General features: G+C 34.3%; 1 protein-coding gene across 4 annotated transcripts in view; it reads left to right on the forward strand.

Moving 5' to 3' along the window:
* The window catches only part of LOC106666214 (serine/threonine-protein phosphatase rdgC), a 227,649-nt gene that overhangs the window by 104,441 nt on the left and 99,855 nt on the right, over positions 1-23,353 (forward strand). For all 4 annotated transcript variants that reach the window (XM_014393243.1, XM_014393245.1, XM_014393244.1 and 1 more), the window contains exon 3: positions 5,286-5,413. In XM_014393243.1, the coding sequence (XP_014248729.1) occupies positions 5,286-5,413 (128 nt within the window). The remainder of the gene's footprint in view (positions 1-5,285; positions 5,414-23,353) is intronic.

Genomic DNA, 23,353 nt, shown 5'->3' on the forward strand with positions numbered 1-23,353 from the left:
TTTCGTGGCGTGTAACGATTCTATCGGGTGTGAAAAGTCGCTCTGAAAAGAAAAGGTTTCTACCAAATTTCTATATATTTATCAACTATTATTTTTCTACAATATTTCCCCATCAATAAATTCGTAGTTTTTATCAATGTATTCGTACATTTTAGTGCAAAAGTGCGTTATTTACGTTAAATGTGGCTGCATTTATTTATAAAAAATAATCAGGATAAAAAAATAATCCTTAGCCTTTATTAAATTTTTGAATAAATATAATTAAGCAGTATAAAATTTTTGATGCCAAAATGCGCCTAACAGTTTATAACCCGAGGGTATGAAAGACAAAACTGAAGTAAAAATTTGCTAAATATATTTCAGTTTAGTTTCTTCGACTTTCTCTCATACCATGTCTCACTAAAATAATTAATCAATTCATTTTGTCTTTATGACTTAGTCTTGTTATCCTTACCTTATCGTGTTTTTCACTTATCATTCTCCCTTCTCTATCCCCCTCTCCATCATATTTACTTCTCTCTTTCTCTTTAACTATCCCTCCTTTTCGATCTTTTTATATTTTTTTCTATCTCTTTCTTCTTTTTCACTGCTCACTGTATCTAGCTCTTTCTTTTTATCTCTGTATTTCATTTACTCTCTCTCACCTTCTCTCTCTATTACTTAACTTATTACTTATTTTCTAGCCTCTCTCTCTCTCTCTCTCTCTCTCTCTCTCTCTCTCTCTCTCTCTCTCTCTCTCTTACACACTGTCTTTCTCTCCATTTCTTTCACTGTACTTTTCTTTACTTCTTTTTCCCACTGCCTTTCTCTCTCTCACGTTTAATATTCTCGTAACCACTTTCGCACACTCTTTTCCTCTATTTCGTTATCTTTCTCTCTCACTGTCTCACTCTTTCTCTTTCTGTCACTCTCTCTCGCTGCCCCATTCGCTCTATCTCACTTTCTCTCACTGCCTTCCCACCTTAATCACATTTTCTATCTCTCTATTTTTTCTTGATTTTTCTCATTTTATTTATCTCTTTTTTTCTTCTCTTTCTCCTTCCATCTATACACCCATCTCTATTGATCTATTTTCTATCCTTCTGCTATAATATTTATTTAAAAAAACCTCTTATACATAGTTACAACATTACTTACGTTAAATTACGTAAAAAATATTTCAGATTATTTCTATAGTATAACTATATTTTAATTTTGTAGATTTATTTTGTTGTTGATAAGTACTTACAGAAACAATTTAAATATATATTGCGGTAAGTTCGAAAATGTATACAAAATGATGTAAACATTCCATAACGCTTGAGCTATTGTTAGCATATTCTAATGCTCAGTAACAAACCATTTTAAATTGCTTCACTTAGACCCAAGTGGTTTTTAATCATTGTAAGCCTTGATTACGTTATAAACAAATTCAGTTATAAGCTACAAAAAAATAATAATTTTTTTACCTTGTATGTGTGCTTAGGAAACAACTGAGACAAGTCCCTGATGATGATGTATGTGTCTGTTCCTATATATCAATTTATCTATTAATACATGTAGCTGATATAATTTTTGCCAAATAACATTTAAAAATCTCTTCGCTTATCGAAGATTTGCCTCGTTACATAACATTGCGTGTACTGTGTTATTATTATTATCGTAGCTATCACGGAAAACATTCACATTAGAAGTTCGTGTACAATACAAACAATACAGGGAGTAAAAAATTGAATTTGTAAAACGAAAGTGTACCGACGTTTGTGATACTTATTACACAATTGAGTCATAAGTGCCCGATAAAATTTGAGAAGTTGCAGGTTAATTAATTGAGATTATATATGCTTACAAATTAATGTATGGAATGAGAACTGCTATATTACTTCACCCTAGCACTCATCGTGTAAATTTTTTGTATTCCTGCTTATTCACTAGGTTCCACTTCTTCTGTAATAATTCCGTGAAACGTATTGTATATCATCAGTCTGGCTGGATAGGTTCTTTTTTTAATCATACGCATTTTAAGAAGTTCCAAGAGTTCCATTGCAGTAGCCTCGACTTGAATCTTCGTCGAGCCTCTCTCGAAAAATGCTTGGCTCGATCATCGCCGTACTCACCATTTCGTCTTTATATACCTGCAGTTCTCCTTTCTATAAAACAGGTCCTCAGCGTACACTCGTTCTTCTGGAAGTGTTGGAACCACTCTCCCAGATCCATACATTTACTGGATCTGCGAATCGTTATCTCGAACTACGCGTAATAATATTAACAATATTAACACGACAACTATCACTATAAGAACCACATGATGCTCGGCCCCATAGAAACATGGGCACATGAAATAACTAATACACATGCAGATGCAACAGAAATAATGTCTCAATTTCAAATAACCTAGCAGCTCTAAGGGCTTTCCGGATCTGCCAGACTTGTCGACTCAAAACTTGTCTGGAACATGCTTCATGGCATAGAAAATGAGATCTCGAAGTAGTCTAACATTAATGTGGGTCCCACATCATGAGAGAATGTCGGGCAACGAACCAGCAGATGTATTTGCTGAAAAGATAGCTTTCGAACGACTCATAGGTCGCAATTAAACGCTTTAAACATTAAAAAGGAACTGGACATTAAAAAGGTAACTAATGAGAACACAATACTGAAAGCAAAAACAATTAGGAGAAAGCGGAAATCATAATTAACAGAAAGTAATTAAAAACTCTAACTGGTATATTTACAAAGCATGTTTCAGTGAACAACAACCTAAATGGGATACGTAATACAGGACCTAATAAACAAATGAACAGATGATCATTGTCAATTATACTTCCCTGCGATAGCACGGAAAAGGCCTTGGTACCCGGGAAGACAGTTTTTGAACCCCACAAATCTTGATACCAACCCATAGGAATAATTCCTTAATTCATAAAAGAAACTTAAATTTTCCCGACATCGGCACAATAGACGAAAGTTTAAGGGAGGAATCGCCACGACTTCAATAGGGACGGAATAAATAACTTTGGGGACATTTCTTTTTTCATCTAACTTATCTACACTGCCCTCGTGGACCAGATCGTATTCACCCACTAGTTCTATACAACGCAGATACTTTAGTACCGGTTCTTTGCAACATATTTCTTGTATCAAGGTGTATTTCCTCGTTAGTAGAAAGTTTGCTTTGTTATTTCTTTCTATTTCTTTTGTTTCAAAGGCGAAAACAAGTTTTCTTACAAAACTCTAGTCTGACATATTTTTGTTATTTGAAAAAAGTATTCATATCACATATTTTTCAATGGTTCTTACATCACCTTCAACATGGGTTTAAAAATATCGCTCTATTTCAACAATTCTTCCTACTTTTTTCAATTCCCTATCCATACATACATCTTGAATGTAGCAATCAAGTCGATTAACATAGTTAATCTTTTTTCGTGAACATTGACGATATTAAATCTTCTAGCATAAAAATGGTAGGCTATTTATGTCGTGACTCCACTGATCTCACCTGCAACGTCTTTACTATTCTGCACATCTATGTATATCTATATTTATATATGTGATATAGCGTGTCTCTTCTTCTTTTTTGTTGGGCCCAACCCTGAATTCGGAAAACCGAAAACAAGGTCCCAGAGGTTTTTTACGATCGGACCTGACGACAATTATTTCATTTATCGTTCAGGCACCTTTTATATTTCATTTAAACCAAAGTAAATACGACACCAAATATTTGTTAAATTTGAATCTTTAATTACAATTTATTTTCACATAAAATGACAATATATTTTATTAATTATTATTTTTAATTTAAAGAAACCTTTTACCCTATAACAAACCTATCTCAAATCTACAAACCTTAATTTTAAAATGGAATTTGATTCTCGTTTTATAGTTCCATAAAGAAAGGTAAAGAAATTATTATTATTATTGTTATTATTATTAAAATTTTGACCACCAAATTAGAAAATAGAATTAAAATATTAACACAACTTTTAAAATGAAATGTTAATTATTTTATTTTTCTTTATAAAAATATATACCCTTTTAAAACTAAATTACAATTATTATTTTTTTATTTTGACGTCAAAGTAATAAAAATTAACTCACTTGAATAGTGTGCACACCAAATTTTTCTTTTTTACCAAAAATAGCTGTTTACCCACACATGCTAGAAAGGGATATCTTCTAGGACTTGAAAAAATAGCCCTTTCATGGCCCCTACTCCTTTCACTGTTTGAGTGTGTGGAAGGGCATGGCGGTTCATTTAAATCTGAACGTGACATATATATTAATATAACATATTTTATGTTATATTCTCTTCCTTAATTCTACGACTCTTTATTATTTATTACAATAGAATTTTTTACATAAAAATGATTTAACTTGTATTTTTGAACTACGGTTCTAATTCAACACATTAACATCAGCATGTATTGTTTTGTAAGTTGTTACATTTATCCGAACTATATATGATTTTTAACCTGTAAAACGTAAAAATGATATTTTAGTCTTATAAATAAATAAGATGGCGTTTAAACCAACGATTATTCAGAAATCGTGTGATGCCGTCTGGTGTGATGTAGTTTTCAGAAAAACATTTTGTTTATCGTACCAACGTTTCGATCTTTATTGAGATCATCTTCAGGGCCTGGGATTTACAAACATTGTTTAAATTTAACAAATACTTGTAGGATGTGGAAAAAAGTGAATTTATACAATGCAAAAAATATTTTTTTTTATTCAATCAATGTATTTCTACTCTCTCAAAGTGTTTGTTTTCTGCGTAAGTGTGCCATTCTTGCGTGTCGTATTGAGAGTGCCAGTGAGATATTGCTGTTTTATGTTTAAATACGTTGGATTTTGAAGGGGTGGGGAAGTCGGTATAGAAAGACATTTGAATAAAGATCGAAACGTTGGCACGATAAAGAAAATATTTTTCTGAAACCTACATCACACCAGACCGCATCTCACGATTTCTGAATAATCATCGACTAACGGTCACTAATCACCACACACACACACACACACACACACACGCTTAAACCAACATTACCGATGAGCTGTGCGTAACTGTATCCAATGCGCCGTGAAGTATTTGCCTTTTGTTGTAGAAAATTCAAAGGAATTGGTGAATAAATGGAATCAATCATTATTTATTGCTTACTGATCTCTAATTTTGTTCATAAAATGTAAGTTAAATTAATGGTTGAAACAGAATCCAACCTCTTCTTATAATATGTTTTTGTATATTGTTTTTAAATTATATAAAGCTTAAATATTAAGTTAGTCCTAATGTAAAACTTGTTTTTCAGCCATGAAAGCTGCTATTCTGATACAACAATGGTACCGTCGCTATTTAGCAAGAATGGAAGTGAGGAGGCGATATACGTGGACCATATTCCAAAGTATTGAGTACCAGGGTGAACAGGACCAAGTAAAGGTAAGTTCAGAATGATTTGACACGTGATGTAATAAAAATGCCTGGAAGAAAATGTAACTTTATTTAAACTAGTTATACCAGGTAGCCAAATATGTTCGTATTGGGGATTAAGTGTCACAATTAAAATTCGTTTAGAATTGTTTTATTCTGGGAATTAGTCTCCATAGGTATCTAAAACCCTCTCCCAACCATTTACTAGCCAAGTCGTGCCTTTTCTATAAAAGAAACTTGTGTCCCGGGGCTTAAAAATATATTCAGTTCATTTTCAAGCTGTTGGCAATTTTCGAACTTTCAAATGCGCATATTTTGATAAGAAAAGGCGAAAATCATGTGAAACCAAGTCTAGAGAGTACGGAGGGTAGGACTTTCCAACTATTCCTCATTATCAACTCGCGTTGTCCGGATGAAAAATTACACCTTTTCTATTCACGAGAGTATGTAGTTTCTGGGCCAGGGCAAGAGATACTCGTTCGAGTTGGTTTCAGTATATTTTGGCTGTGGGGGTTTGGCCAAGTAGCGTAGTGCACAATGCCCGCGATACTCTACCAAGCATAAAGCATCATATTTTGTTGGTGAATATTTGGTTTTCGCATCAATGGGACAGTGTCATTCGGTGTCAATGACCCGACCTCCTGATGTCCCTTACAGGATTTTTTTGTCGCATATGTCAATCCAAACAAAAAAACATTTCTACTTTGTTCTGGGAAAACAATAATAACCAAATTAGGGGGGCGTCGGTGGCCGCAAGGTTTAGTCTTTGACACGGCGCTCATCACTGTAAGGTAAAGGTCCCGGGTTCGAATCCAGCGGCCCTGCATTCGAACCCGACATACTTACAAACGGGCTTTTTTTCAAAAACACCGGCACCCTGAGGGTTTATATGACCTCTGCTGTTGCGAACCCTCGTAAAAAAAAAAAAATCTTAAGACTGAAGCTTTTTACCGCCGGTCAATTTATGAGGAACCCATTTGCTCAGCAGTCAAAAATCAGACCGTCGTTCATACTCAATCCCGTCAGTCAATTATACCCTGGGTATGTTGATGTAAACATCTAATACTCCTATGTAAATAGAAATTTTAATTAACAATTTCAATTAATTATACTTTTGATGTAAGGTCTTGGTTTAGATGAAAAGGTAAGTGTCGCGATTGGGATTTGAACCCACGACCTTCGGCCAGGTTTGAATCCTGCTCGTGACACTAACTTTTTCATCTCAAACAAGACCTTACATAAAAAGTATAATTAATTGAGTAATTTGGTCAATTAGGCCACTAAACATAAATTGGCTAATTAACAATATTGAAACAATAATAAATGAAAGATTGCACTGACTTTTCAAGTAACTTGGTGTACAATTTTGTATATCTATGTAAATAGGCAAATTTTTACTAATCATTCGACAATTTTAAATCAACTACACTCCATTTTTGTCATGTATTCAGATTAATTTGCGTAAGTAACAGAGAAATTTAATGGCATAGAATGCGGTTGGAAGAATTCGTAACTTCATTGTAGGTCGTTTGCAGAACATAATAAATAGACAGAAGTTTGTCCTCTGGTCGGAGGGACAGGGTACGTTGCGTGTTCAGCCGACACTAAAGAGCACATATTAGCAGAGCAGTAGTCATTATTCGTAAGAGTTAAACCAGACTGGACTTATTGAACCGTTCTTGGGTGTATTACAAGAGATCCGGCCGGAAAATTATAAGTCTGGCTGGTAGATTACATCGTCTATAATTGTCCAGCCATACAACAGCTCCGAAATATCTACTTGATAGATCGAATAGTCACGCAAATTAACCTTAAATTATTTTTCAAAATCTTGTTAGATATTTTTAAGCTAATAAAACTGATAGATTTAATTTTGATAATGAAAAACAATACGCGATAGGAAAAGTTAATGCCGTGTAAAACGGCTATTCAAACTCAGCTACGAATTAAACTCAGCTTACTACACTTTCACAACGATGTTCATTTGTTATCCCGTTAGATGTGTTCTCTGAATCCACTTTCACCACTTGTGATTAAAAGTGATTAATAAGAAAATGAAGAAAAGAAATGCCGAAATTTAGCAAGGAATCACGATACCGGTAGTCCACACAATTCACAAATAATAAACATTTCATGGCAAAAACATCTTTCGCTATTGTGTTTCACATATTTAACAACAGCCTTTGAACTTCAAAATAAGAAACACGGTATTAAAATATTACTAACAAATCTTGTTATACAACTTGAACAAAAGGATCTTCAGTGAGATCACAACAAAAACGACAACTCTTTAAGTCTTTATCTTATATCGTCGGCGTCAGGGCCTATTTATTTTAGCATAATATCGCAGTTAGAAACATGCTATGTCGTTTAAACAAACAAAATTACAAAAAACAATTATCTTACTTTAAATAGATGAGTGTTTAAATATATCTGGAGAGCAAGAAACTACATATATAATAAGAATAAATAAAATTAGTGAAGCTCAGTATCTAAAAAAATGAACAGTGTGGAGTTAATTGAGAACAATAAAACAATATAATATAAAAATTTAAAAATTGTTTAAAACCACAAACGTGGTCCTATAGGTTACCTCGGTTAAAATAACTAAAAGTACACGTCTCTTTTTTTAAAATAAATAATAAAATTACGTTTTTTCCTTCAGGTACATTAGAATATCACAGTTAAATCCCCTTTAAATAATTTTTAAATTTTATTATAATATAATTACAAACTATATTGTTTTATTGTTTTTAAGTAGTTCGATACATCATCTCATCTTTAAAACTTGTTATAATAAATCATAATAGTGATAACGAATTTTCCCCTTTTTTCTGTGTAAAAGTAAAATAAAAACATTCGTAAAAACGTAATATCAATTATAGCCTCGATATTTCTTTCGTAATGTTGGCAAGGGCGATAAAAAATTTTGTTGCCTGACGCGGTTATGCACGAATGTAAATCTGAAATATAAGAACAACTTGCCAAGTTCATAGAATAAATTATACTCTGGGTGACCTTTGGAAAAAACATTATATAAAAGCTGAGATTCCTATAAACAAACCATAGTTGGATGTCGTACAATATAAGAAACATTTTGGACAGCTGTAAATAACTATCCATTTCAGTTAAGTTGATTTTGTTTTTTCGAATATTAATGAGATATAGTCAACATACAAAAAATACTACATCTATAAATAACAGTATTTATTATTGTTTACTATGAAAGTGGACGGAAACAATGATTTTCTGGCGAATAATTGGTGAAAAAAGCAATTGGCTACCAAATTAAAAATTCTATGAATTATTAAAACTATTAGTGTGATTTTAACCCAAAAATGTTAAAACGCTGAGCAGAAATTGTTGTTCATTTTGAATAGTCATCTGCTGGAATTTCTGAACGTAAAATGAAACAATAATTTAAAATAAATCACAAAATAAAGCAGTTGGGATAAAAGCCTAATAATTAACAATTAATTAATAAATATGTTTGTGGTTGTAGTAAAACTTGGGTACATTTCAAAATCGTACTTTTTGGGAAAAGCTTTTTAAGTATTTTTCTTCCAAAATTGGGAGCAAATAAAATTTTCCGCGAATATGCTTTGAATCTCTCCAAATTGGCATAATTTTTTTGAACTAGGTTTGTAATTACCCTTTCTTATAACTCGACTTCCAGTATTTTTGACTTAATCGATTTTCAATTCAATCGCAGGATTAATAAACATAATTCATCAATTGCTGATTAATTATGAGTGAAGATTTAAAAAAGTATTTCTACACAGTACATAGCAAAATACATATTAGAAATTTTATGGTTTGCTCACTAGATTGATACTATGGTTAGCGCACCACTAAAAACACACGTCTTAAAATAAACCAGACAATGTTGGCACACACATTTCTTAAGATAGGAAAGTGAAGGTCGAATTAGGAGAGTAGGAACTTTTTAAAGTCAGATCGGATCAGTTCGTTGGAAAAAGGAATGTTGAAGTTGCAGATAGTGAAGTTTGCTATGTAGAAAAAAGCATTGACAATTTTTCTAAGTACTTTTGATCGGAAGGTTTGGATGCAATAAACATTGGATGGCTTGCCGGAGCCCCACAGTTCCACTCCTTATGTCCAAATTGGTAGAATTTTTATTTATACGGTTAGTCGAGATTAACTATCTAAACAGATTTCAACCCACAAAGTCTTCCTGGGGTCCAAGTTTTTGTTCAGTTGTTAGTCTTATGTGGGAATTCCACATCAGTCTGCTGTGGTATGTCTGATCCTATCTCACATAAGTAAAGTCTGTAGCTCCCTGTTGTTGAAGAACAGTGAAAAGCAAGACTTTTTTTTCAATTATTGCAGGGAAGTTTTACTCATTAGTCCTTTACTTTTATCACCAGATATATATAAGCTCCAAGGTATTTTTGGATGATGGATGATTTTTAGGTAGGATTGTTAAATTTGGTACCAAAGAGCCTTTTCCCCGGCCTTTTTCATTATATTTAATATATCTTTCAAAATCTTAATGAGTAACTTTTTTGAATAGTTGGTAATGAAAAAATTAATTTTTACAATTAACAGGTAATTTTGGGGACGTCGGTGGGCGCAACGGTTAGGTCTTAACACGGCGCTCATCACTGTAAGGTAAAGGTCCCCGGTTCGAATCCAGCGGCCCTGCATTCGAACCCGACATACTTACAAATGGGGGCTTTTTTCCCCCGGCATCCCGAGGGGTTGATATAACTTCTGCTGTTGCAAACCCTCGTAAAAAAAAAGAAGTAATTTTACATTGGTGATAATTGTCGTTTACAACCGTTTACAGCTGCTTAATAAGGGCAGCATTTCTGTCATCGCCAAATCTGACATTATTTATAGAAATAAGAAAATCTTGCTTAAACTTTTTGTTTACGTGGGTATTTCTACTACGATGTTATAAGCCCCTTTTGTAAGTATGTCGAGTTCGCTGTTCTGCATTCGAACTTACGTCCTTTATCTTATAGTGACTACTGCGCCCCCACTGCCTTAAACTTTAGACCAGTACTTCAGAAACTCGTAAAAATTTATATTGTAAGTGACTTTGTAAGCTTTTGTTAGTTTACTTAATGTTAAAATATAAAACCAATCTCACAGGATTTTCCATTCTCTTTCTAATGTTGTAATAAAATTTGTAACGTGATTACATTTCATGAGATACAATGGACTTTATGTAATAAAGTTATGAAAGGGTGGATTAAACTGAAAAGTGAAATATGGCGAATACCATTGCGAATCAGACTTTAGACAAAAGGAGCTTTTTAATCCAATTTGACATATACAATAACCCCCAGAAATATTCACGTCTATTCACTTTACACCTGTATCCGCATGTATTCAGGTGTTGTGGTTTTACTGTGTCTAACTTAATGATTAAGTTAGATTAAGTCTTAATCCCTCTCTACGAAATAAATTTTGTCTTTTTAGCGAGAATTTTAGTTGCGAATAGTTATTTACGTAATAATAACTATATGAAAGAATTTAAAAAGCCTTATCGAAAACGGTATAATAAAATTTAATAACAGTCTGAAATTTAGCTAATCTCTCCAAAATACGTGAAACAAATTTCATTTATGAAACATATATCAACTTTCCTTTCTATTTATTGACCGAAAATTCACAAAATTCCAAAGTGTGTTGTTTTAAGGTAACGAGAGGCCAGAGTGCAAAAATTCATTTTGCATGCGTGAGAACTTTTTACGTACTGTTATCTTGTCATCTGTTATCTGATATTTTTTGGCAGTCAGGGAAGGCCTTGAAAGCACAGATTTTTATCGATTGATACTTCAATTCCGATAATAAATACCTGGTTATATTTACTCACGCACCCCCAAACCGATCGCAATTTGTATCTTCCGCCCTAGATGCCGGAATAATTATTGGTAAATGTCCAAATTTTACACCGGTAGTAAATTAGAATTTGAACGATTGGCTAAATAGTTAGGAAATCGCGTCATTAAACTAGAAGCTATAAATGCGATCTGCATTAACTGTGACCTATCTCGATATTTATGAGGTTGACGCCTACGTGAAATACCACAGCCCGGTTTCCTTCACTCAGCAAATCGATTCTTACCCCAATTTGAAACGAGCTAATGCGTTTAGTCGATGTTGTCAAGGAATCGAGATCAATTAAGGTAAAAGTGCTCCCTAATTGCCCGGATCTGACAAACCCGCTAAGTGACATACGATATACTTTTATAGATCCAATATCCCTTAAAAGATCTTTCATTTTTTTGCTCACGAAAACATAACACAATTCTCAAGAAACTATGCTGTAAGAACTAGTAAGCTCATCATCTTACAAACAATTTTGTGTATAACAGATATAGCAGCTAATCTTGGTGAGACGAAGTTTGGATGAGAGGAATTGGCTAGGACAATCGATAATGGTTAAACGAGTTATTACATGCGAGCATCCAGTTAACACGATTATTGATACTCGATATCAAGGGAAAAACGATAAATGTTTATCTTGTATCATGCCAAAATACAATACAAAAAGTTAAGGGCTTAATTTGCCAACCTTACATTCACATTTGTTCAGAAAAACATCTATTTAGACAAAAATAACGTTATGAAAAATGTAAACACGAGGTAATGATGACTGAAATGATAAACCAATTTGAAACGGGTTTTAGCAAGAAATAATTATACAGTATTTAGTCGCAGGGTTCTGTTTATTCTGTTATGAAGTTTTATAAAATTTATCAATGTAATTGTTACTTCATTTGTTCAGAAAAAATAGTGTAAAAATGACAATTAATTAAGGTTTTTAGTTGAGATAAAAAAAACTTAATGGTACGAGAGGGATTCGAACCCACGACCTTCGGCTAGATACGCCGCTGTTCTACCACCTGAGCTATCGTGACCTCGTTCGACTCGGACATCAACTCCCCATCTCAACCCTACCTTATGTGTTTTCCCTCCTTTTGCCATTTTTCAATGAGTTGGGGTTCATTGAGATGGGGAGTTGATGTCCGAGTCGATCGAGATCACGATAGCTCAGGTGGTAGAGCAGCGGCGTATCTAGCCGAAGGTTGTGGGTTCGAATCCCTCTCGTGCCCTTTTGTTCATCTCAACTAAAAACCTTAATTAATTGTCATGTATTAATTGGTCAAGCGGACCACGAAAGTAGTGAATTAAGGAATAGTGTAAAAAGTTTAAATGTAATACAAATGAATAGAGAACCTGCTGGGCCGAAAGAGATACTTACTGAAATTATTTCTTAAAAAAGTGAGGCAGAAATGTCAATTCCATCCGGGGCAGTGTAAATTTAATTAATTATTTCAATTAATTATTCTTTATATGTATGTTCTTGGTTGAAATGAAAAACTTAGTGTCACGAGTAGGATTCGAACCCAGATCTTCGGCTCAATACGCCTCTGCTCAAACCACTTGAAATATCGTAACAAGTCACTCCTTACAAACAAATAATAATTAATCGAAAGAAGTAATTTGGTCCATCAGAATACTAAATGGAATGGATATAATTAATTATTTATTTTTTGGAGTATACGTGATTTTCATCTAGTCACTCATTTCAAATAAAAATAAAATTAGCAGTAACTTTAATAGTCAGGGCTATTAAATTATGTAATTTAAGATTTCATGAGACAAACAAAACCAAAGTCAGGATAATATTGCAAAAGAATGGCTACCCCTTAAAGGTAATTAATAAATTAATATTACAAAGAATCCATTACAGTTCGTAGAATTAGAATTAAAAAAAATTAACGTTTTTCAATTAATTAATATTTATGAAAGGTATTGGCTAGAATCAAATAGATTACACGACATTTGAAAAATGGCAAAAAGGAGGGAAAATTCAAAAGGTGGGATTGAGATGGGAAGTTGGTGTCCGAGCGGATCGAGGTCACGATAGTTGAAGTGGTAGAGCAGCGGCGTATTTAGCCGAAGGTCGTAGGTTCGAAACCCGCTCGTGACACTGACTTTTTTATCTTAGCCAATAACTTTCGTAAATATTAATTAATTGTAAAGATTACAAAGAATGAACGATACTCCATCTACTCCAACTACACTTCAAACTACCAAAAGGTTTGACACTATTACTTATATCAACCACATCTCTGTTAAGTTGATACGATTGTTGCAACGATAATGTGGAAACAGGAAAATAGTTTTCAAATTTAAGAACTTCATTCAACAGAATTTCTTCACCAAATTAAAAAACATTTTTGGAAAGAAAAAGGATATAATTTTATTTTCTGTATTCACTGTAACGACTATCCCAAGACGTATTCAGGCCAGACTAAACAATCCTTGGGAGGTAGATTAAGAGGCCGCAAATATGACTGTGCGGACCAAAAGAACCCATGTACTGGTCTATCCAAAAAGTTTGGACACTCGTGTAAATAAAGATATCAAAATTAAGACTTTATGACAATATTATAGACATTGAAACAGTTTTTGGTAGAAGACTAGTAAAAGAAAATTAGCGTGAAAGAATGGAGTTAGAAAGTGTGAACCTAATGGAATGTGTGAATGTAATTTATTAGTGTGTGGTGTTTAGTGACCGTTAGTCAATGAATATTCGGAGATCGCGATACGGTCTGGTGTGACGTAGGTTTTAGAAAAAACATTTTCTTTATCGTGCCAACGTTTCGATCTTTATTGATATCATCTTCAGGGCTCAAAGTGTTTTTTTTTGTCTAGATGTGTCATTATTGTGTGTCGTGTTGAGTGGCAAAGTCTCAATAGTAATCGAAACGTTGGCACGATAAAGAAAATGCTTTTCTAAACCTTCGTCATACCAGACCGCATCTCACGATCTCTGAATAGTAATTTATTAGCATGAATGGAGTAGCTGCTTCCTCTATTTGGATTTTGGATTTTGATTCGAGTAGGCCCAAATTCGGAAAAGTAAGGTACATTCATACAAACATGTTCCGAGTTGGGCTTATTCGCTTCTCGTAGTCCACCGGCAGTTCCAGCTTTCACTATTGACGGTAAATTGCCGGCAGACTCGAGAATCACCCACCCCCGGGTGTTGGCAGTACGAGGACAGACGTCAGTCTTATCCTTCCAGCCAGAGGTTGGGCTTCGGGTGCTATCAAAAACTAGGTCAATTCTGCACCCAACGTATGCAATTCCAAAGCCATTCGTACTCAAGTTTATACTTAAGTACATTCACTCCTATGTACATACCATTCATTCAATTACTCGAGGGTGATGGATTACTCGATGGTAATCCTTTACACCGTTAAACAAAGATGACGCAATGTCAAAAGTTTAAGTAATTTAAAACCCGCAAGTGCAGACGGACCCAATAAGTAAACCCCTAACCATCCCTAAACCATACGGTCAATTTTTGTGGGTCAAAATTGGGCCTGTCGTTTTATCGTATGGTGAGCAAACATGTCTAATATTAATTGGCAATGATTCATTCACATGAAAATTTTTTTTGGAATAATCGAACAATGCTGTATTAGATATTAGTTACGCTTGTTAGAACAGTAAATAGATTTAAACTATAGCACAGTACATACTTATTTAAAGAAATAGCCACTATGAAGCAACAGAGAGTGTAAATTAAAAATTATTTTGAACTACTTTTTACATTGACCAAATAATAACAAATAATAAAGTAGTTTTAATACTGATTTTCATTTTTCAACAGAAAAAGTTCAGGCAAAGTTCCTTGTGAAACTTGATGAAAAATAAGTTGGACGGATAAACCGAACATGTCGTGCGCTCAACAGCCTTTCAAACTGATTGGCGTAATTAATTATCGGGCCTGTGATTAGATTTTCTCCGTCTCGGAAGTGTTATTTTTATAGAGGGGGTCGAGTTTTCTAAAAGAAAAAACTGTACAATTTCTCAGAAATGTTTTCTACATAGTTATTTATGTTTTTCTGGTTTGACATAAAAAAAAGAAAAATGATTAAAAAACAGAATTTTTTAATTATTCAGGGGTGAACAAAACAAAATATCTTAATCACTGGAAAATATTCAGTGTATCTTCAACAAAATCTCCATCTAAAAATCTATACAAACCGGATACATTCGAAAATAAAATAAAACACCCTTCTATGCATCCGGCGTTGTGTTTATGTCAATTTATTGGAATGAATATAATTTATTAGCGTAATAGAAGGGATTCCTTAACCCCGCCTTGAGGAATGTATTTTTTGGGATTGAATGTGACCTGACTTACACACACACACACACACACACATATATATATATGNACAATTACACAGAAGACAAACACTTTGAGCCCTGAAGATGATCTCAATAAAGATCGAAACGTTGGCACGATAAAGAAAATGTTTTTCTGAAACCTTCATCACACCAGACTGCATCTCACAATTTCTGAATAGTTATCGATTAACGGTCACTAATCACCACATAAATCAGAAATGTTTGAACCTATTAAATTTTTTCTTTCAGTAAAAGTGGCATAAAATAAGAACTTTTAAGAAGACTTTAGAATCAAATCGTACAATAAAAATATGGGATTCTCATTTAAAAAAAAATGTCAATGTAATTTCCCAGATAGATGAGAAAGTTATGTTAAATCTGTTACCACCACACCATTCCTAGCCAAAATTAACTTGGGGTTTGTATAATTTATTTGTAAGGACAATTTTGATAGGATCGACATTTCTGAGTTATGGCCGACTTTTTTACTTTTGCAAGCAAAAAATACGTTCCCACATGTTTTGACCGAGTTAGGGTATTATCTTCCATTTTGTTTTAGCTTTCTCATATCATAATAGATAATACCAAAGCTCGCTAATCAAAGACAGCTAATGTAATTTCCCAGATAGATGAGAAAGTTATGTTAAATCAGCACACGATTCCTAGCCAAAATTAACTTGGGGTTTGTATAAGACCATTTTTTGCTAAAGTTAATCGTTTCCGAAATAAATAAATGGACTATAGAAGTTGATACACCCTGTATATACGTTCCCTGTCTCCTGTCCTACGCCATCCGATGGTCCCCTCAAAGTTGGTCTGTTTTACAAACGTGTCTAGGATCACTTCTTTCTACCATTCCACATCGTTCGTTCATTGTAGTACTGTTTCCATTGGAGAAATGTCGACTTTCTTCCTTGTCAATTGTGTACTTCCATTTCGTTAAGAGTTTTTTATGTACCGGTTAGTTATAAAATGTGTATAAAAATGAAAAAGAAATGCCACTGACAATTAAGTTAAAAATGTTAATGGGATCAACCATGAAAGATCTAATAATTTGTAAGTGAGTTAATAGGAAAGGTTAATAAGCCCGGTGGAACTTTTGTTTACTACTGATGCGCGACTTAACATTTCTCCTGGTTATTTATAAAACTAATTATTTTTGAAAATATCACAAATCTCGCAAAATGAATCCTGTTTTGTGTATACAACAAGACGAAAATTTGCAATATTTGCATTTTACAATGTACTTTCGTGTTGAAAAATACAACATACTTTTGACCATTTTAATATAAGTAAAAAATAAAAAATCGTGCTTACTGTACGAACAAAATCAGCAGTAACTGCAATTTATAATGTATTTTTGTGAGGTCAAATCCTTTTCTTGACTGTGTTAAAATATTGTCGATAATTCTAGGACCGTCGAAGTAAATTGGGCATCACCTGCAGTGCCTTTCTTTGCCGTTCTTTTCCTTTCATTATCACACTTTATTTCTACAAATATTAATTTTGATGACGGTGCATCCAAATTGTATTCACCTCAATTAGACTATGGTCGTTAAAATAACCGATTATCCAGTTCCTGTCTTATTACCAGCCTCTCCTTACTTCAGAGCTTCGCCAAACATGCATAAAAGTATTGAGACAATAAATAAAATATATTGTACACATATAATAAATATACAGGGTGAATTGCTACTCGTGCTACAAACTTCTCCAGTAGATTCTTCACCCTAAAATGAACAAAAAAGTTCATATTGTCCATGGTCCGATTCTCAACCATTTCAGAGTAATTTCGCTTTTTATCGATTTTGAAAGATATCACGTCCTGGCGTCGGAAAATCGTGATATCTTTTAATCTAAACATTTCTCTTAAAATCTATAAGCACCGTTGAAATCCCCGTTAATTTTTAGAGAGAATCAAAATCATAATTCCATTGAAATTTTTTAATTTAATTTAATGCCCATTTAGTATGTAATGCTTAAGAAGTTTACAAACAGCTAGAAGGTCAAGGAAGAAAGACCCAAACGTTTTGCCACCTTCATCTTCTTATTGAAAAATTAACGGGGATTTCAACGGTGCTTATAGATTTTAAGAGAAATGTTTAGATTAAAAGATATCACGATTTTCCGACGCCAGGACGTGATATCTTTCAAAATCGATAAAAAGCGAAATTACTCTGAAATGGTTGAGAATCGGACCATGGTCAATATGAACTTTTTTGTTCATTTTAGGGTCAAGAATCTACTGGTGAAGTTTGTAGCACGAGTAGCAAGTCACTCTCAAACATTAGCAATCCTTGAACCACCATTTTTTCTCTTTTTGTCATCAACATCTTGGTCTCACAACCACTAAATAAGAAAATGACGAGTGCGTTGGAAGCGTTATTAAATCAGGTAGTTTTCCTCAAATTTGCTGCCTTCTGAGACTAAAATTAGAAACTCTGGATTACTTTATACACTTTCCGATTTACACAATTTTCCACTCTTTTTGTAGTTCTGGCTGAAATAAAACACAAAAAATTAGCCCAAACATTTTGCCACCGTCATCTTCTTATTGAAAAATTAACGGGAATTTCAACGGTGCTATTAGATTTTCAGAGAAATGTTTAGATTAAAAGATATCACGATTTTCCGACGCCAGGACGTGATATCTTTCAAAATCGATAAAAAGCGAAATTACTCTGAAATGGTTGAGAATCGGACCATGGACAATATGAACTTTTTTGTTCATTTTAGGGTGAAGAATCTACTGGAGAAGTTTGTAGCACGAGTAGCAATTCACCCTGTATATACTTAAAAATTAGTCTAGTTACTATACTTTGCAGTAACATAAGTGACTTTTTTCATAGATAATTTACAAAAAGTGCCTTTACGATCATCTAAATAATCACGGATGCTAAACATTGGACTAAACGCAATGTTACGTGAAAATGTTAAGAAGTTCTTTGTAAATAATTGTAGTAAACGTTTTCTGGCAGATGATATACAAACTGTAGCCATATAAATAATGCTTATCAGAGAAAAGAAATTGCGCTCAAGGAAAAGTTGAAATTCGCTAGATTACAATATGCCAAAACCATTGGTTTATTCATATTTTAAAAGTTGAATGAATTATTTAATTTGTTCACTTACTTATGACTTATTTACTGTTTGTTGACCACAAATTAATCTGTAAAATTTAAAGAAATATTATTGGCTATTTAAAAAGCCCTGTTTTATTGTTATCTAGGTCGTACGATAGGAAAAATTGAATTAACCAAAAAAGAGGGCTAATCAGAATCAAAAGGATTTATATTTATTAAAGGAAAACTTTGTTAAATCCTTTCAACTTACTTCGTCATCAAGACAATTCTCTTTCTAAGCCTGACGGATTTCTCCGCTACCCTTAATTTTGGAAATTCTGAGAATTTGCAGCGTACCAGATTGTCAGATTGCACGGAGCATCCAATGGATTGGATTAGAGGGGCTAAATATATTTGGGATATTCCTTTCCACCCCGTCTTTCCTTAAAAAGCCAACTCGTGGCCGCTTTTGATACTTTGCGCACTCGGATCAAGAGGTTGACTCAGCACACACAATTCATCCCTAAACTGCTGAACAAAAACCAATCTATCGACTAAAAAACAAATTGATCATTTAAAATAAATATCATAACGATAAGATAAATTTATAATGTAATAAGTTTTTATTATATAGTAGGTTGTGTTGTTATACTATCAAATAAATAAATGAATGCATATTTTATAGTCAATCTAGGCATTTATAAACACAATCAAGTGCAACAACGTTCTGTTAACGTTTTGAAATGAGACTTTTGTCATTTATGAAAAACCAAATAAAAATACTCATTCGATGGTATCAAAGGATTGGCCACAGAACTCGCAGATGTCTATGAACGCCAAGTCAAGCTATAGTGAAGTTCATGGATTGGTCTGAAACTGGATGAGCTCGTGCTGAATAATGGATTAGCCGTATTCATGACTTCTTTTTTGCACGTTATTGTCCACTGTTTGTTTTCTATGGTTTTTTTCGTTTATTGTTTAAAAGATGTATTTTTACTTATTAAATGAGTTCATAGAATATGACAGTAAAAACGGTCCTCATTTACATCATCAATTTTATTATATTGGACGATCCCCTGATGGGGATATGCAAATATGAGAAATAAGATAGCACCATCAACAGCCTGCAAAAAGTTAACATATTACATTTCTAAAATAATATTAAGAGTAACATTTGCGGTTTTCGATGCAGATAGCATTTACGACTGTATTCAGAGATTTGTGGGTATGTTTCAAGGCAACACACAAATTCTCTGAGTTTTCATTCAAAGTGACAGCTTCTTCTACTGCAAGAGTCAGGGATTTTTAAGCAGCATTCTTTACTGCCACAGCCAAGACTTTTTTATATAAAACATTGGTTATTGTTGATGTTCAACCCGTACAAACTTTTCCCTCCAGCCGGACCTTTATCTATAGTCCTAAAAACGTAAAGGTAACGTTTCTGATTACATACAAATAACTTTCCTAATATATTATTAGGATTATCTTATATCCTTTTTGTACCTGTACCATCGTTGAATACCATGTTTGTTGGAATCCCAAAATTTATCACTTCTCTTAAATTCCTGGCATGGCAACTCAAATGTTATGTCAGGTCTCGCCGTTAATTTACATTCATATAGAGATGTCCTTCCCAACAAGAAATTTTATTTCACGCCCTGTCATAGTAAACGAAAGTATGAAAAAATATATATGCAAATAATCACCATTCATTTAAAAAAAAATAAAATATTCATACCTAAATATGTAAATTCGTTGATAATTTTCCCAGTAAATACTTGTTGTCTTACCGTGGTCCAGAGGGCATTTACGGGTTGTTTTTCTTCCTATCTTACAGGTCGGTCCTCGTACCTGCGCCTGGACTTGGGAACGCCTTATGGCGCTCCGGGGATGGGTTTCGAACACGTCTGAACGTGTTGATGGGGGTAAGGTTCCTTTCATAGTTTTTTTCACTTTGCTAACCCTTGTGTACACATTTTTTCCCGAAACAAGCTGTGGTTCTGAAGTCTGTCCGACCTACTTAAGCTGTTCTCATCGCCACCGCCGTGGCCATGCTTTCATGTATGGCTTCAGCCATTCTCGGCAAAATTTATTATGTAAGGGAAGGTTCAATTACACATTCAGAGTCGTTTCATTTTCTCCACGTGTACAAAGGGGCAAAGCATGGGTATATTCCTGACTTATAGAAAGTCTTCTCTGCTTTGTTGTCGTTGCCTTATTATGTAGATGCAATTTCAGGGTACATTCACTGCCCCCTTTAAGAGCTATTTTATCCCACATACTCTGCCTAAAACACATCGGTGAGTCCTATTTCATCAAGAAACTTGATTAATAGGCCCGGTTTCAGTGGTTGGAGCTCTTCTATGGTAAGATTATACATCCCAAAACATTTCCTCCTGCGGGCAAGTATAGCTCCGCAGTTTGTTAGTAAATGTGTTGGTGTCTCCTCTGCCTCTTTGCAGAATCTGCATGTGCCGTCTTGGATTATTCCAATCTTCTTTAAGTGTCCATTTAACTTGCAGTGTCCTGTTACGAATCCTATTAGGATTCACATTTTATTCCTGCTTCCCTTGACGCATTCTGTAATTTCTTCCCTTCCAAAATTGGTTAGAAAATTCTTGGATTGTCTGTATCCAATGAGTGAATTTCATTGTTCCATCATTTTCTTTTTGTCCTTCTGCCTGAGATACTGATTAATAGTGTGGGTTCCTATGCCGCAGAAGGGTTCAGGTCCGGTCAGCGGTGTAGCAGGTCCTTGCCTTGCAAGGGTGTCCGCTTTCCCGTTGGCTTCCACTCCCACGTGTCCTGTGACCCAGCAGAGGCTGACTTTATTCTGCGTACCTAATATGTTTAGTTTGGTTTTGCAGTTCAGCACCATCCTTGAACTAATGATATTTGAGCTTAGTGCTTTGATGGCTGCTTGGCTATCTGACATGATATTCTTGTTTTCGTACCCTTTACTTAGGTTGAGTTGGGTACATCTTTTGATTGCATGAATCACAGCTTGGAAGATACTGGTGTATTTTCCCATGGGTTCTGAGTATTTGGTTCCAGGTCCGAATACTCCTGCCCCTGTATCTTCCTGTGTTTTAGATCCATCTGTGTACCAAAGGATGGTGCCATTCTTGAAAGAGGTGTTTCCCTCTCGTTTTGGTACCTAGGGTTATTCGGAAGTTTTGGTTAAATTCAAACATCCTGTTCATGTCGTCTCTTGGAGCCATAAGTATCGGATGGTCTTTCCATAGTTTGGCGTACCTCTCCATTTTAGTTTTATTCCTGTTGGAGGTTTCTCTTTGATAAAATGATGATGATGATTTTCCTTGTGATACATTATTCTATTTTGCTGATTTGCCCGCTGGTATTGTTTGTTGTAAGGTTGTTAATTGCTGAGTTGCCATATGGAACCCTTCTTCAATTAGACTTTTTTTGTTTAAACGTGGGTTCGCAACAGCAGAAATTATATCAACCCTCGTGGTGCCGGTGTTTTTGAAAAAAAAAAAAATTGTAAGTATGCCGGGTCCGAATGCAGGACCACTGGAATCGAACCCGGGACATTCACCTTGAACGCAGTGATGACACACCGACTACCCCTCGAATATCTATTGGTAAAGTAGTTATCTCTGTGTCAATAGTAAAGCATTTAGCGCTGTTTATTGTATTTAATTTTTTTTTATTTTTTTATTTTTATTTTTTGACAAAGCGGGATGTGGCTCCGAGTATGTCGGACTTTGAGCGACTTGTTTTGAAAATTGTTTTCAAAATTTACATACCTAAATCGATAAATCTGATATTGCTGAGTTTTCCTTCGTAATTATCATAATCTATATAATCGGTTAATCATAAAGTACAACTTAATTTAGAAAATCTAAAAAAAATTCGAAGCTGTAATTGTTGTCTAAACGGGGCTGGAAGTGACCGTGGCGTGCTTCGATTTCTGATCGTTCAGTCGCTGTATTTTTGGGAACATGAAGGGCCTCTTTGGGGATCCAAACTTTTGGTGTGATAATGGGTTTCTTTACACACCTTCTTTCTTTTTTGAAACCTCATTTTGCACGACTCATATTAATAAAAATTACCAAGATGCACAATTTACGACCAAAAAACTGCTAGGAAAGCTTCTAGAGTGGTTCTACTGTGTAAGATAAGTACTTAATTTCTAACCAATATGTGTGCACTCTCAACACGACACGCAAGAATGGCACAATTACACAGAAGACAAACACTTCGATCCCTGAAGATGATCTCAATAAAGATCGAAACGTTGGCACGATAAAGAAAATGTTTTTCTGAAACCTACATCACACCAGACCGCATCTCATGATTTCTTAATAATTATTTATTAAACAGTTTTTGAGAAAAGTGTTCCTATGTCGAGGGGTTTATCTCCCTAACAGTTATAACCCTAGGAATGGAGAACAAATACGCATTTTACACATTCGATGCAGGTTTCTGATTTTTCGATATTACTGAGCATCTGTTTCCCGTCGACTGGCACTTATGAAGTAAATTTTGGTGCATCACAACAAAATTTAGCCCCCTTCTTTCCGCCCATTTTCCCTTGTAATTCAATCATCAGCGACGCACTTAGCAATTTTCGTTTAGGGTTGCCGCATTCGACCGGCGATGTTGCCCGAGAAGGGATAAAATTATTCAGGGGCGACTTGTAATAGCTTTCTCGATTCGGCCCGTTGGGCCCCAATCT

Source organism: Cimex lectularius, unplaced genomic scaffold, assembly GCF_000648675.2.
Source record: "Cimex lectularius strain Harlan isolate CLEC.00 unplaced genomic scaffold, Clec_2.1 scaffold5, whole genome shotgun sequence".
Lineage (NCBI taxonomy): Eukaryota > Metazoa > Arthropoda > Insecta > Hemiptera > Cimicidae > Cimex > Cimex lectularius.